We start from the raw sequence: 16,499 nt of genomic DNA on the forward strand, positions 1-16,499 counted from the left end.
GGGCTCTGTAGCACATAATGGGCATGTGGCACAGGGCACAAGTAACACTTGTCTTCCAGCTCAGTTTTATAAGTACAAGGCAGAAATGAGTCTGACTTGCCCTGGGTTATTATGTTCAAGAGTGACACAAGGAGGAAGAGGAAGGAAGCTGTGGCTCCTACTGTCAGGGAAAGATCCTGGGTCAATAGATAAGCTCAGGCTACGTGACCTAGACTTCTGGAGCAGCAGTGACATTCCCTTGACATTTTAGACTAAAAGGTGTCCCTGGACCTCATCTGTTGCCCCCTAGGTCGTGCACACGACTCGCCGCAGTGTTAGGGACTGGAGCCCGGGTTCCTTTCACCACTCCACGGAACCTGGATGTCTGTGTGAGCATTAGGTCAGGGCGGCCTCGTGGGCACAGGACCAGTCCTTCAGGAAGAAGGAGACGGAAACGCACAGCCAATGACGATTGCCAGGCGCTCTGGCCCAGAGTTTCTGCCCCGGTCCAGGTCGGGGACGGCGCGTGTCCATCCAGTTGCGCCGGGCGGGCGGAGCGCAGAGCCACCGGGGGTGTGGCTTAGGGCCCGGGGCGGCTTCCCGGCGCGACTGTGGACTTCAGACGTGCCTGCCTGTGAGCTGTGACCGTCAGGACACCCCGCTCGCTCGGTCCCGCCTGCTGCCCCGACACGCGCCGGCATGACGGGCTCACTGTTCAAGGGAAACTTTTGGGTAAGTCTGCGGGCGCGCGCGGCTGACGTCCCGCCGGGGCACGGGCTGAGGTCAGGGCTGCCGTCGGTGACCCAGCGCCGCCGGGGCCCAGTCCTCCCGCTCCAGGGCAGACCCAGAACGCATGCCCGGTGCTGTGGCCCCCGGTGCTGTGGCCCCCTCTGCCCCTGGCCCTAACCCTCACCCCTTTTTATTTACAAGTTCTTGGAGCCAGTGTTTAGTTAGGGCTCACCCTGAGTACTCCCGAGGACGGACATAGCAGGGGACACCTTAGATCAGGACATAAGGAATGGATCCCCCCACAAAAAAAGGGTCACCCCATCCCAGCTGAGTCACCAGTGATCCTCAAGTCTGAGCCTGGGGACAGGGCCGGTGAGCAGTGTGTGTGTGTGGGGGTGTGTGTGGGGGGGTGTGTGTGTGTGTGTGTGTGTGTGTGTGTGTGTGTGTGTGTGTGTGTGTGTGTGTGGTGGGGGGGTGAGCTGCCAGGTGAGTAGTGTGTGTGTGTGTGTGTGGTGGAAGGTGAGCTGCCAGGTGAGCAGTGTGTGTGTGTGTGGGGGGGGTGAGCTGCCAGGTGAGCAATGTGTGTGTGTGTGTGTGTGTGGCAGGGGGGGTGAGCTTTGCCTGGCTGACAGCGGCAATCACTCTTGGGGAGTACCTTTACTAGGGTATGTGTAGGCAGAGGGGTGCTCTTTGCTGGAGCTTTGGACTGGCAGCTGTTCTCTGGAGTTTCCTCCCCAGCCCATGGGACCCTCTTACCTCACCGGGAAAGGTCTAGTTTGGAGGCAGCTGGTTTTCCTGATCACCCCCTTCGCCTCGTAACAGTCCTTGTGATGGTTCTGTCACTCCCAGGTAGCCATCAAGAATCTGTGCCCTTTAATTCTGAGAAGGTACCTTTTATTTTATTTTTTTGCTAGTACTGGGGTTTAAACCCAGGGTTTCACATTTACTCTATTTGCTTGTTATGCTGGCACTCTATGATTACTTGAGCCATGCCTCCAGTCCTGTTTTTTGCTGGTTATTTTGGAAATGGAGTCTTGAAGACTTCCCTCCTCCAGCTGGCTTGGAGCCAAGATCCTTTGGATCTCAGCCTCCAGAACAGCCAGGATTATAGGTGGTGAGCCTCTACACCTGACCCCTAATCCCTTTAAGTTAGGATAGGAAGTTGCCTCCCTGAGACCTGGTCCAAGCTGTGAAAGGGTCTAGCTCCTTACTTGGGACTTTGCTTGTCCTCCATTTAGCTTCAGATTTGCCTAGCAGGTCCCTCTCCCCATAGTGAGTTTCTGGGTGGAGAAAGCTGGTGACCTCAGGACACACTGTCTAGGTTGGGTCCTTCTGTGTCACTGCCCGCCTGTCAGGTGAAGGGCCGGGGTAGTATCACAGAGAGGGCCAACAGTGACAAAACTGGCCCTAAGAGGAGGTCTGAGGATTCTCCAAAGAGAATGTCAGACTTTGGAGTCCTGTGATAGGCACTGAGCACAGAGCAGACTTTTCAGATCTCAAGACAAATATCACTTCTTCTTTTTTTTTTTGCCGGTCATGGGGCCTGAACTCTGGGTCTGGGAGCTGTCCCTCAGCTCTTCAGCTCAAGGCTAGTGCTCTAGCACTGGAGCCACAGCATCACTTCCCGCTTTTTCTGTTTATGTGGTGCTGAGGAATCGAACCTAGGGCCTCATGCTTGCAAGGCATGCACTCTACCGCTGAGCTACCTTCCCAGCCCCGAGACAAATATCACTTCTTCCAGGACTTCCCTTCCCTTCTTTGATCCCTTCCCCTCTTTTTCCCCTCCCCTCTGCTCTTATCTCCTTTCTTGTCTTTCCTTTTCCTCTTCTTTTGTGCCAATATTAGGACTTGAACTCAGAGCCAGGTGCTGTCCCTTAGCTTCTTTGTTTAAGGCTAGTGCTCTACCACTTGAGCCATACTTCTATTTCTGGCTTTTTGCTGATTAATTGGAAATAAGAATCTCGTAGATTTTCCTTCTAGGCTACCTTCAAACTATATGATCCTCAGATTTCAGCTTCCTGAGTAACCAGGATTACAGGTGTGAGCTATTAGCAGCTGGCTCCAAGAAGGATTCTCCATTGTACTCAGTAGCTTTTGTTTATATGTGTTCTGTTCCTTCCTAGCATTTGCCAGCTTGTAACTTTGATGGTGTAGAGTGCACAAGTACTTGTGGTTAGATGTGTCCCAGTTCTCAACACTGCTGTTCTTTGCACAGGCTAGCATACAATGGATCCTCACCAGGTATTCGCTCAATGAATCAAATGAGTCAAAAGCCAACAGGGCACGGACTTGATAATTGCTGAAGCTTCATCCTCAGAGGCTCCCTGGCCGTAATAAGGCAGCCCTCTTTTCCAGCTGTTCCATACACATCCTGGCAGGAATGGTCAGGGGTGGGGACAGAGTGAAGTCTGGGTTGAGTTAGCGGTTGGGGCTAGGGGAGCACTTTCTGAGCTTATACTTTCAGAAATTGCCTTAGTCTGTGAGACAGTTAGCAAAGATATCTTCCATTCCTAATTCCATTTGTCAAATAATAAAAACAATGATTGCTGACATCACTATACATAGACTGTCCAACACTGCTCTAAATGTTTTATGTTTTGGTCAGTCATGGGGTTTGAACTCAGGGCCTGGGTGCTGTCCCTGAGCTTTTTTGCTTAAGGATAGCACTCTACCACTTTGAGCCAGAGTGCCACTTCCAGTTTTCTGATGGTTAATTGGAGATAAGAGTCTCACAGATTTTCCTGCCCAAGCTGGCTTCAAACTGTGATCCTCAGATCTCAGCCTCCTGGGTAATTAGGATTACAGGTGTGCGCCACCAGTGCCCAGTGCTCTAAATGTTTTGTGTTTTCTTCAGTTAAGCCTCCTAGCTACACTATGGGGTAGCTTACTTACAACAGCATTTTGTGGGTGATGTCACTGAGTGATAGAAAAGTTAAACAATATTCCCAGTGCCTGAAAGCTGTTAAATAATCCATCTGTATGGATTATTATGCTCAGTAGGTGCCTCACAAAAGAAAGGGGTATGGAGTGAGCAAGTCCCAGCATAGCTGTCTGTACCAGCCCTTTGGTGCTGCTCAGGTAGATATCGGGCCATTATTGCACTGTTCATAAAATCTGCTTTTCTCTTTCTGCTCCTCTCATGAGTTTCTGGAGGGTAGCCACAGTGTCACCATGAGCGAGGCTCCCAGTGACTGCCATTGTGGTTGGCACATGTGTGCCCTGGATCAGGCATATAGGACACGAGCAGCCAGGACTTGAGAGAAAGGGAGCAGAGAGAAGGGCTGCTTGTCAGGGCTCCTTGCTCTCAGGGAGCCGGCTGGGTGCAGCTATAGATAGAGCTGAGAGGATGGACATCATGTTCTTGTTTCAAGGATGAAAAAGTTGTGACTGGATAAGAGAGAAAACTTTGGAAACACAGCTGGCTATTGGTTTACTAGAGCTAATATTCATGAAAAACTCTCTGTCTTCAGTGTTATAATAGGAGGGGGGCATTTCCAGGGGTGAAACTACTCCCTGTCACAAGCTTGGTTAGAAGGTAGCATGTCTCATGAGGAAGGGAGGTGGGGAGGGCAGCTTTTAGCCTTGATTTTAAGAATATGGAGGAGGATCTAAGCGTGGTGGTTTAAGCCTTTACCTGTAATCCTAGCTACTTGGGAGTTGGAGATCTAGGGAATCTCAGTTGAAGCCAGCCAGGGCAAAAGAAGTTTGTGAGACTCCATTTCAGTGAATGGCCTCTCACTCAAGGGTGGGAACAGTGGCATGTACCTGTTATCATAACATGGGGAAGTCCAAGAAGGAGGATGGCAGCCCAGGCTAGCCTAGGCCTAAAACAAGCTCCTACCTTGAAAAAGGAATATGGAGGAGGGAAGAGCTAGGAGCGGGAAGTGTCTAGAATGGGCTAAAGACAAATTGGACCAAAGGTGGAGGGGTCTGTTCCAGTGTGGAGACAGTGAAGAAAGGAAGGAAATTGGAGAAACCTGGGCAAAGCCCAGGCCAGGCCAGTCAGTTGAAGGTGAACAGCAGAGAGAAGAGGTGTGGGATGGGAGAGGGGTGGCTGAAGCAGTTCTATAGAAGGGGAACTGGACAGCAACATGTGGGCCCCTGAAATCAGGAAGTCAGCAGGGGGAACTGGCTTGTGAAGACAGAAGTAGGAAGAGGCAGATATGATATTAACAATATTTACTTAGGTGTAGCACCTCCAAGGCTAGTTCAGTGCAGAGCTCTCCTCTGCCGCGCCTTCTAATTCTGCATACCAGGCGAGGGTTGCTGGGTACGGGGAGGTGGTCAGAGGGAGAAGACAAGGTGTCAGGAAGCAGAGTTTAGAAGCATTCTATATTTAGACAATTAGTACAAGCATGTCAGTGGGTACTGTCTGATGTCAGATTGTAGAGGTGATTTCTATCCTTGGAAAGAGTGTCCCAGTGAAAAAGCTCATGGAAGAACATGGTTATACCAGAATGTCACCGGCTGTCAGCAGGTGGTCTGAGATGGCCTGGCTTTGTGCAGATCACTTTACTCCCAAAACTTCCATTTTTACCAAGCATGAGACTAGGACAAAATTCTGCTTCATAGGAATGCTTCTTATGAGGATTCCAAAAGAGAGTTTAACACATTTCCTGGTACATGCAAGCACTTTTAATGGTTAGTTATTGTTACTATCAGGACATTGTGTGTGTGTGAGAGTGAGAGAGAGAGAGAGAGAGAGAGAGAGCGCAAAAGTGGAAAGCAACAGTTATTTAATGAGAAAGAATAAAGAGATAAGAAGGGGGGGGGGAGGAAGCCAGGCACTAGTGGCTTATATCTGCAATCCTAGCTACTCTGGAGCCTTAGATCTGAGGATCTAAGATTCAAAGCCAGCCCAGGCAGAAAGTCTATGAGATCCTTACCTCCAACTAACTACTACAAAGCTGGAGGTGGAGCTGTGGTTCAAGTGGTAGAGTGCTAACCTTGAGCAAAATTTTAAGGACAGGGGCTGGGAATGTGGCTTAGTGGTAGAGTGCTTGCCTCACATGCATGAAGCCCTGGGTTCAATTACTCAGTACCACATACACAGATGAAACCAGAAGTGGCACTGTGGTTCAAGTGGTAGAGTGCTGGCCTTGAGCAAAAGAAGCTCTGGAACAGTGCCCAGGCCCAGAGCTTAAGCCCCAGAACTGGCAAAAACAAAACAAAAAATCTAAGCACAGCACCCAGGCCCAGGCCTTGAGTTCAAGCCCTAGTATTCATTCTCTCTCTCTCTCTCTCTCTCTCTCTCTCTCTTTCTCTCTCTCTCTCTCTCACACACACACACACACACTGAAGATCTTTGGGTGAATGCTTGTGCTTAGGAAGGAGCAGTGAGGGGGGGAAAGTAGAGGGGCAGGGATAACAGATCTATCTCAGGCCCAAGGAAGGGAAGTTTGAAGGAAGTTGAAAGCCTATGGTTAACTCCCAAAGAGAATTTCTCAGTATTCTTCAAAAGTGGGATCCACTCCAACTAAGTTTGTCTGGTCTTGGTGCATACTTTAGTATTACTTCTATTACGCTTCCGGATGTGTAAGTTCTTTGTGGCTCATTAGCTAAACAGTACTGTGTAATTTTTCTTGGTTAACTCGGGTGGTTCCTCGTGTAATAATGACCAGTGATGTGGTTTCCAGAGCTCTAGAGGGGCAGCCCCGCCAACTGCAGAAGAAAAAAATTTCAGTCTTTGGCATGGTCAGACATAGAGCTCTTCAGATGTGGGTGTGCTCAGATCAAGTAGTCCTTTCAGATGCAGGCATGCCAGGGTGACAGGAGAACCTGATTTCCAGGTGTCTCACAGGAATAGAGGCCCAACCTATCTCTTGATGTCTTTATGGGCCCCAAGGCTCCTGGTCCAGAGCAGCTTCCTATTTGCAGTCAGCACTCTTTACCTGCCATGGGTAGCACCTTTCTCTTTACCTGGGGGTTGACCTGGGGAAGTATTGTGGCCCTCTGAATGCATTATCCTGTTGTTGACTTAGTGCTGACCTTCAGATCCAAATGTTAGACCAGATTGGAAACTGGTAATTCTGGGATCTTACCAGAATGGAGCCAGGGCTTATATAAGGAGACTTTCTCCTGCCCCCCCTTTTTTTTCAAACATAGAGGAGACTGGAAGTGGTGCTGTGGCTCAAAGTGGTAGAACACTAGCCTTGAGTGAAAAAGCTCAGGGCGTCCAGGCTCCATGACCACTACCAGCAACAAAGTAAATAGAGAGAAAACAAGTTATTACAGCAGCTACTCCACATTGCCTATCCCCATATGCTATTTTACACAATGCTTAGGCTGTTGCTCAATTTTATTTCTTTTTTGTCAGACATGGGGCCTGAACTCTGGGCCTGGGCACTGTCCCTCAGCTCTTCAGTTTAAGGCAAACTCTCTACCACTTGAGCCACAGTGCCACTTCAGGTTTTCTGGTGGTTAACTGGAGATAAAAGTCTCATGGGCTTTCCTGCCTGGGCTGGCTTTGAACTGTGATACTTAGATCTCAGCCTCCTCAGTAGCTAGGATTACAGGTGGGAGCCACCGGTGCCCAGTGAGAATTTGGATTCTTTAAACATCTATTTCTGGAAACACATGACAGAACTTGTCACTGTCCAGCCATGTTATACCTTTCCAAGGGATAATTTCATACCTTTTCTTCTTGAAATTCTGTTCCACGTGATCTCACTTCTATTTCATCAAGAAACCAGACACTCACTTACTTTCTGCCTAATAGGATTAGACTTGGCTGGGCAAACATTTCAGGGCTGGCCTCCCATGGCCACCACATATAACTATATTCCTTCCTATAGTTGTACTCCTTTGTATAGTTATACTCCTTCATATCGTTATACTCCATTGTATAGTTTCACTCCTGTGGAGTTATTCCTGTCGCACCTGCTCCAATGCCTGCATGTGAGAGAGCCATAGTGCTATCATCAGCTGACTAAAATACAGTTAATTAATGATAGGACTCGTTAAATACTTAGAATCAAGCTATCATCTTCAGATCTCAGCCTCCTGAGTAGCTAGGATTACAGGTGTGGGCCACCAGTGTCCAGCATGAAACTTTTTCTGAAAGGGTGGACATGATCTTGACATTTCCAATTACTGAAGATTCTTGTTTCACATTATGACTGGTAGCTATTGTAGTTTTTTCTCCATGTACAAGTCAAACACTGGTGCTTCAATCCATTTCATTTGCATTTTTATGAGGTTTGTTGTTAGCGTATGTTAGTTGTAGAAGGGAGGTGACATTTCCATACATGTATACAGTGTATCCTGATCAAACTCATCCCCACCATCACTCTTCCTTACCTCTTAGTCCCCTTCTTAAAATCATTTCAACAGATTTCATTATTCTATTTCCATACATACAAATATTCATCCTCATTCACCCACTCTCTTCATTCTCCTGCTTTTGCTGGTATCCCTCCCTTCATTGAGTCTAATTTACTTTCCTGTCATTCATTTCTTTGATTTGTATTTCCATTTGCATTTTTATTACCAGGGAGAATGAACATGTGTTTATTGTATTTCCTTGTTTCCAAATAGTTTTGCTTCCTTCTCCATAGTTACTTATAAATTTAGAAACTATTAAAAATGATACATTCTTTTTTTACATACATTTGAATACATATTCTTTTTATTTATTTATTTTTATTATTTTTATTTTATTTTATTTGTGAAGATACTGTACAGAGGGGTTACAATTACATGGGCAGGTGAATACATATTCTTATATATACATGCATGTAAAATGTGTGTAGATGTGTGCAACTCACATGGCCTAAAATCCAGTGAGACAGCCTAACAGTAGCGGTGGGAAAAGGGCAAGGTTCTGGAGAAGGTCTTGTGGGAGGGGTGCTATAGAGTACGAGTCTGTAAAGTCTAAAATAGCCCATAGCATACAATGAGAAGACTGAATTCCTGTTTGTGAAGTATCTTGTAGGGAGGTATGTTATAGCACTTAGCTGGGGAGGATATTTGGATAGGGAAACTGAGAATTCAGCTCTAACTTTCTAGACCTTTTTTTTTTTTTTTCAGTTGTGGGGCTTGAACTCTGGGCTTGGGCACTGTTCCTCAGCTCTTCAGCTCAAGGCTAGCGCTCTACCACTTGAGCCACAGTGCCACTTCCGGTTTTCTAGTGGTTAATTGGAGATAAGGGTCTCACAGACTTTCCTACTTGGATTGGCTTTGAACTGTGATCCTCAGATCTCAGCCTCCTGAGTAGCTAGGATTACAGTCGTGAACTACCTGCACCGGCTTTCTAGACTTTTATTTGTTTATTTTTTTCCTCTCTTTGGCAGTACTGAGGGCTGAGCAGGCCTTTACCACTTGAACAATAGCCTCAGACTTGAAGGCGTTGATGGCTTCCACCTGTAATACTTGCTACTCAAAGAGTCTGAGCTCTGAGGACTGAGGGTTTTTGTTTTGTTTTGTTTTGTTTGCGTCCGGTCGTGGAGCCTGATCTCTGGGCCAGGGTGCTGTCCCTCAGCTCTTCAGCTCAAGGCTAGTGCTCTACCACTTGAGCCACAGCGCTACTTCCGGCTCTTTTCTTTTTGCTTATGTAGTGCTGAGAAATCGAACCCAAGGCCTCATGCATGCAAGGCAAGCGCTCTACTACTGAGCCACCTTCCCAGCCCAGGACTGAGGTTTGAAGCTAGCTCAGACAAGAAAGTCTGTGAGACTTTTGTCTTCAGTTAACCAATAAAAAACCAGAAATGGAGGTGGGGCTCAAGCAGTAGAGCATAAGCCTTGAGCAAAAAAGCCAAGCAAGCTCTGAGTCCTAGTGCCAGTACTGGTACAGTGATGAACATACACTGAAATTCCAGACAAACAGTTGCCATGACCTTTCACCTCTATCTTTCCTCACAGTGATTAGTCTTTGATCCTGTTTGAATGCAACAGTAGTTCCCTCTTACCTCAATTTCCTTTCCTGGGGGTTTAGTTTACTATGGCTAATTGTAGTCCAAAGAAATTAAATGGAAAATTCCAGAAATAAGTCATGTTTTTGTCAGTCATGGGACCTGAACTCTGGGCCTGGGCGCTGTCCCTCAGCTCTTCAGCTCAAGGCTAGCGCTCTACCACTTGAGCCACAGCACCACTTCTGGCTTTTTCTGCTTATGTGGTGCTGAGGAATGGAACCTAGGGCCTCGTGCATGCAAGGTAAGCACTCTACCACTGAGCCACCTTCCCAGCCCAAGTCAAATGTTTTAAGTTGCACATCATTTTTTTTTTTTGGCCAGTGTTGGGGCTTGAACTCAGGGCCTGGGCACTGCCCCTGAGCTTCTTTTGCTCTTTTTGCTCAAGCCTAGCACTCTACCACTTGTGCCACAGTGTCACTTCCAAATTTTTCTGTTTATGTAGCACTGAAGAATCAAACCCAGGACTTCATTCATGCATGGTAGGCAAGCATCTAACACTGAGCAACATTCTAGCCCACTTGTGCATCATGTGATGAAGTCTGTATCCTTCTCTTTCTTTCTTTCTTTCTTTCTTTCTTTTTTTTTGGGTCAGTCGTTGGGCTTGAACTCTGGGCCTGGGCACTGTCCCTGTGCTCTTCAGCTCAAGGCCAGTACTCTGCCGCTTGAGCCACAGCACCACTTCCGGTTTTCTAGTGGTTTATTGGAGATAAGAGTCTCATGAACTTTCCTGCCCAGGCTGGCTTTGAACCTCGATCCTCAGATCTCAGCCTCCTAAGTAGCTAGGATTACAGGTGTGAGCCACTGGTGTCCGGCTGTCTGTATCCTTTTCATTGCTGGCAGGTGGTCATCCTTCAGTTCATTTATCCACATTGTATGCACTAATCTCCTGTTAGTCACTTAGTAACTTTGTTTTTTGCCATTTAACAAGCAGTTTATGCATGCAATATATTTTGATCAATGTCACCTCTTTCAACATTCTCACCCATCCTTTAGAACTAATTTGATAATATCAGCTAGTCACAGAGCTGCATTCAAGGAGCCCTTATTTTATTTAATAATGACTTCATAACACAAGATAGTGACATTGACACTTCAAATATACCAAAGTAAGGGCATTTTTCCTTTAGGTGGAAAAGTGGAGGTATAGCCTGGGTTCTGGTGGCTCATGCCTCTGACCCTAGATACTCAGGAGTCTGAGATCTGAAGAATTGTGGTGCAAAGCCAGTCGAGACAGAAAAGTATGAGAGGCTTAATCCCTATAACAACCAGCAAAAAGCAATCCTGGAGGCATGTCTCAAGAGGCAGAGTTCCAGAAAATCAGATGATGATGTGAGGCCTTGAGTTCAAAGACCAGTACCAACAAAAAGAAGTAGAAGTATAATAAAAATGTTTTCTGAGAGAAAACTCCACATAACTTTCATTATATTAGTATAGTTGTTCTGTTTTTTGTTTTTGTCAGTTAACCTCTTTTTTAAATTAGCTTACATTAATTATACAAACTGGAATTTCATTGTTACGTTTCCATGTTGCTTAATCTCTTACTGAGCCTAATTTATAAGTAGAACTTTATTATAGGTATGCATGTTATTATAGGTATGCATGTATAGAAAAAAGGCTAATATATATATATATTAGGCTAATATATATTAGGCATACATCTATATATATACATATAGATGTATATATAAATAGTGCTTGATTCTATACTGATTAGAGGACCAATAAACTATTTAACCTGTCATTATTGGGAGTGATAGGTTCATAAGTGGTCCTAAATGTCCTAAAGCTCTAGAAATACAGGAATCAAAGTCTATTGCTCCAGATCTGGGTGGCTCCACTTTTGGGAGTTCTCTCCAAGAGTATATATATATATATATATATATATATATATATATATATATATATATCCCATTATCAAGCACAGATACTTTTCTCCATCCCAGGAGATCCAGATCCTGCCCTGTGGGACCTGAATTAGAGGTTCAAGAAGACCTCACTCTGAGAAATAAAAAACATTTACAATAGTCCTTTGCCAGCACTTCTATAGTTGCCCAGGTCTTGGTACTGAGAGTTGAGTCTGTGGATTGTCTGTTCCAACCTCAGACTTTCTTGCTCACCTATCTTAGTGCCTTTCTGCTTAAGCAGAACTCTCACCTGATTGGTCAAAATGGATTCTGACCAGCCTCAGCCTTGAGACATCATCTTGGTGGGCAGGCCTCTCTCTGGATGACACAGGCAGGCTATTACCTTTCCCTGGGTAGTGCAGGTGGGTACCTGCGCATGAGGGATCTCTGTACTCTTCTCAAGTGTCCTTGGCTCAAAGTCAAAGGAGGTAGCTGAGTTGCAGATTCAAAGCACCTGACTGTGACTATGGAGCTCCTCCAGGAAGAAAGTAAAGTGAAGGGCCCAAGGCCAAAGGTCTTGGCCAGCTCTTATCAGCACAACAGGAAATGAGTCTTGTGGGTGAGGTTTCAGATGTTGATGCTGGAAGCTTAAAAGATCTGAGACAGTCTGAATCTAGGAAAAATGCAGCCATTTAGGAGAGAGTTGTGATTTGTAATGGATCCAGAAAGAACCGCACATGTGGCAGGCAAGACCAGCAGCCAAGGGCAAGTGCAGCCCTCCTGGCCTTGACTGGTGTCATATGAGCTCTACATCCTGTGGTGCTCATTATTTGAATGGCTTACACAAATCACCCAGCTAACCACCCTGAGCTCAAGCCTCTAATGATAAAAGAGTCCTTGTGCTAAGGACGTGGCAGTGTGCACGGTGCTTACTGTGTCCAGAGTAAAGTGTCTTTGCAGTTAAATTAATTTTAACAATTGATATGATGAGGTGGGAGTGGGCAGCTTATTCTTGTAATCTTAGCTACTCAGATCTCAGGGAGGACTGTAATTCAAAGACAGCCTAGGCAGAAAAGTCTTGTAAGACTTTTATCTTCAGGGGCTGGGAAGGTGGCTCAGTGGTAGAGCGCTTGCCTTGCATGCCTGAGGCCCTGGGTTCGATTCCTCAGCACCACATAAGCAAAAAGAAAAAAGCCGGAAGTGGCACTGTGGCTCAAGTGGTAGAGTGCTAGCCTTGAGCTGAAAAGCTGAGGGACAGCGCCCAGGCCCAGAGTTCAGGCCCCACAACTGGACCCAAAAATAAATAAATAAAAGACTTTTATCTTCAATTAACCAGTTGTGGTTCAAGTTGTAGTGTGCTAACCTTAGGGGAAAAAGCACCCAGGCCCTAAATTGAAGCTCCAGTACAAAACAATTAAGATGATGAATGAAAGTGATTAGTAGAATTAATCTTAAAACTTAAGCCAGGCACCAGTGGCTCACTCCTGTAATACTAGCAACTTAGAAAGCTAAGATCTGAGGCTTGAGGTTCAAAGCCAACATAGGCAGAAAACTCTGTGAGACTCTTCAATTAACCACCAAAAAAATGCAAGTGGCACTGTGGCTCAAAGTGGTAGAGCACTAGCCTTGAGCAAAAGAGCCCAGGACCACTCCGAGTTCAAGCCCTGGAACCACTACCACCACACCAACACCACCACCAACTTAGGAGTTATTAGGACAAGTGCAATTTAGACTCCTCCAGGTTTCACCCTAGGAAAAACATTTTTTTTTGTCATTAACATGACATACTTTCTTTTAACTTGCAATTTCTTGGAATGAAGAGGAAACCGAGGTTTCCTAGCTAGCAACTAGGCAACCCATTCCAGACTTCCTGTCTTTACAGTTACATTGCTTCTTAAAACCCCATCATTTATTCCCCTTACTTTCATCAGAAGGATGTGGGCAGAGGCGAGAGACCTTCAAATACTATTGTAATGAGAAGGTAACAGGCTTTGGAAATTTCCATGGATGCGGCTCCAGCTCACACTGGAGTGAAAAAGAACTCATGTTAGTGCAGTGCCTTTGGGCATTTAGGTTTGACCTACTTTGGATTCCTGGTTTCCAGTTCTATATTTGCTTTTGGCAGTAGTAGCAACATATTGGTTGTTTGATCTGGCTTGATTTCTTAGTTTGAGTTCTGGATTGCTGAGGTTTGATGTTTCACTCTATTCCCTTGGTCCCACATTTAGACTAGGGAGGCCTAAATCCAGCACCCTCTAGATCTTCAGCTGTTTTTGTTGGTTTGTTTGCTTTTTATTAACTGGAAAACTCTTAGCATGAATGTCAGTAGTACTCTCAGGAGCGTTTTAATGTTTTCTGTGATTTAAAACACCCTTCTTCAATTCTCAGATTTCTTCTCCCAATTAGTGTGTAAATTAAAATTTCTCATGCCCCTGAAGGTGACAGTCTAATATCGTAAGTGACCACACTGACCATGCAGTCAACACCAAGATTAAGAAACAGAACATAACAGGAAGTTATCCTAGCTGTTAGCTCCATATGTTCTCTTCCAGACCCTACCCAGTAACCAATACCTTTGCTGATGCTCACAGCCTACATTAATGTTGGCTATTTTGTGGTTTGTGTTAGTGGAATCACACAGTATCTCTTCTTTTGTGTCTTTCTCTCATTCAACATTATGCCATGAGATTAATCATGTTCTGTGTGCAGTTGTTTATCCATTCTCATTTCTGTAACATCCCATGGTGAGAAGGTGTCACAATTTATCCATTTTACTTTTTTGGGGGGGAGGGGAGGAGTGTCTGGAACTGAAGCTTGAACTCAGGGCCTCATGCTTTGACAGTTTTTTGCTCACAACTGGTGTTCTGCCACTTGGCCACTTGAGACACACTTCTACTTCTGACTTTTTTTTTTGCTGGTTAATTAGAGATAAGAGTCTCTCAGATTTGTCAGCCCAGGCTGGCTTCAAACCATGATCCTCAGATCTCAGTTTTCTGAATAGCTACAGTTATAGCTGTGAGACACTGGTCTCAGCTCTTATCCATTAAAAAAAAACAAAACATTGGTTGTTTACAGTATTGATTTCAGGTTCATTATGTAATTTATCCCCCATGATTAGACATCATAGCCTTTTCAATTTGTCACTTTTTTTTTTGGTCAGATGGGGGCTTGAACTCTTGGCCTGGGTGCTGTCCCTGAGCTCTTCAGTTCAAAGTGAGCAATCTACCACTTGAGCCACAGGTTTTTCTGGTGGTTGATTGGAGACAAGAGTCTCATGGACGTTCCTGGCTGGGCTGGCTTTGAATCATGATTCTTAGATCTCAGCCTCCTCAGTAGCTGGGATTATAGGCTTGAGTTACCGGCGTCCGGTTTCAATTTGTCACTTTTTATTCTACTTGGGTAATATTTTGTTATGATGAACTTTAGCCTTTCTAACTTAAAAAATACAGTTGCAAAAGTAAAACAAATAATTCCTATATGCCCTTTACTTGCATTTCTCAAATGTGAGAATCCCCCTATCCACTTCTACCATTAATTAATTAATTTTACTGGACCTAAGGCTTGAACTCCAGGCCTGGACACTGTCCCTGAACTTTTTTGCTCAAGGCTAGGGCTCTATCACTTGAGCTACGGTTCCACTTCTGGGTTTTTGGTGGTTATTTGGAGATAAGAGTCTTACATACTTTCCTGCTCCAGCTAATTTTGTTCTAAAATCTTCAGATCTCAGCTTCTTGAGTAGCTAGGATTATGGGCATGAGCCTCTGGTGCTTGGCTTCTCCCTCTTTTTATATATGCATATCACTTTTTTTTGTCATGCTTATACTAGAATCCAGAGCCTTTTGAATGCTGGGCAAGTGTTCTAGCATTGAGCTACATACTCACCTGCTGTTGTTGTTGTTGTTGTTTTTTTCCCTAAAGACAGGGTCTTATTAGGTTGTCAGGTGGACCTGGAGCATAAGAATTCTTCTGTCTCAGCTTCTTGAGTAGCTGGGATTACAAGCATGCACTGGTGATCTGCTCTCAGCATACATTATTATTTGAGCCACGTGAAAAACAAAGGAACAGGCTTAAGTTTTCTTTATCCATAAACCCTTCAATGTGCATTTTCTAAATATAAAGGATACATTTTCTACATATAAGACTACTTGCAATCACAATGATTTTTTAAAGAAAAATCAGAAAATAATATCAATATAATACTATTAGCTAATATATAGACCTTTTTCAAATATCCCAAGTGGCCGATAACATCTTTCTTTTATAGCAAAGGAAGAAAACATTTTTTATTCAGGATTCAGCATTGCATCTAGTTGTTAAAATGCTTTGGTCTCTAATCTGGAACAGTTCCCAAGTTTCTCCAGGTGACTTGACTTTGACACTTGAGTAGGAGATCGTTTTTGTGTAGAATGTCTATCAGTTTGAGTTTGCCTGTTTCATTATGATTAGATGCAGGCAGCACATTTCTGGCAGGAGATACACAGAACCGATGCTGGATTATTTACAGAATCAAGAGGTACCTGGCTTATGTTCCTTCTATTAGTAAATGGTTACTGCTGTAACAAATTACTACAAAGTAGTTTAAAGCAGCATGCATTAAAAAAATATAATTCAAGAGGTCAGGAGTATAAAATGCGAGTATAAAATGACTACAATAGAGGAGTCTGTAAGGTGGTTCCTTCTAAAGGCTTTAGGGAAGAATCTGTTCCCCCAATTCTAGAGACTGCTTATAACTGCTTATAATCCATTGGCTTTTGGCTTTCAGCACCTTCCTCCTTTTTTTTTTTTTTTTTCTTTTGGTGCTAGTTTTGAGGCCTGATCTCAGGGCCTGGGCATTGTTCCTGTGCTTCTTTTGCTCAAGTGTAGCACTCTACCAGAAGAGCCACAACTCCCGTTTGGCTTTTTTGGTAGTTTAGTGGAAATAAGAGTCTGTAAGACTTTCCTGAGCTGGGAAGGTGGCTCAGTGGTAGAGTGCTTGCCTTGCATGCATGAGGCCCTGGGTTCAATTCCTCAGCACCACATAAGCAGAAAAAGCTGGAAG

General features: G+C 44.9%; 1 protein-coding gene across 1 annotated transcript in view; it reads left to right on the forward strand.

Moving 5' to 3' along the window:
* The first annotated feature begins 590 nt into the window (after positions 1-590).
* The window catches only part of Pstpip2 (proline-serine-threonine phosphatase interacting protein 2), a 76,427-nt gene continuing 60,518 nt past the window's right edge, over positions 591-16,499 (forward strand). Inside the window, exon 1 of the mRNA XM_013014793.1 lies at positions 591-711. Coding sequence (XP_012870247.1) covers positions 679-711 — 33 coding nt within the window. The 5' untranslated portion in view covers positions 591-678. The remainder of the gene's footprint in view (positions 712-16,499) is intronic.

This window comes from Dipodomys ordii, unplaced genomic scaffold, assembly GCF_000151885.1.
Source record: "Dipodomys ordii isolate 6190 unplaced genomic scaffold, Dord_2.0 Scaffold25, whole genome shotgun sequence".
NCBI lineage: Eukaryota > Metazoa > Chordata > Mammalia > Rodentia > Heteromyidae > Dipodomys > Dipodomys ordii.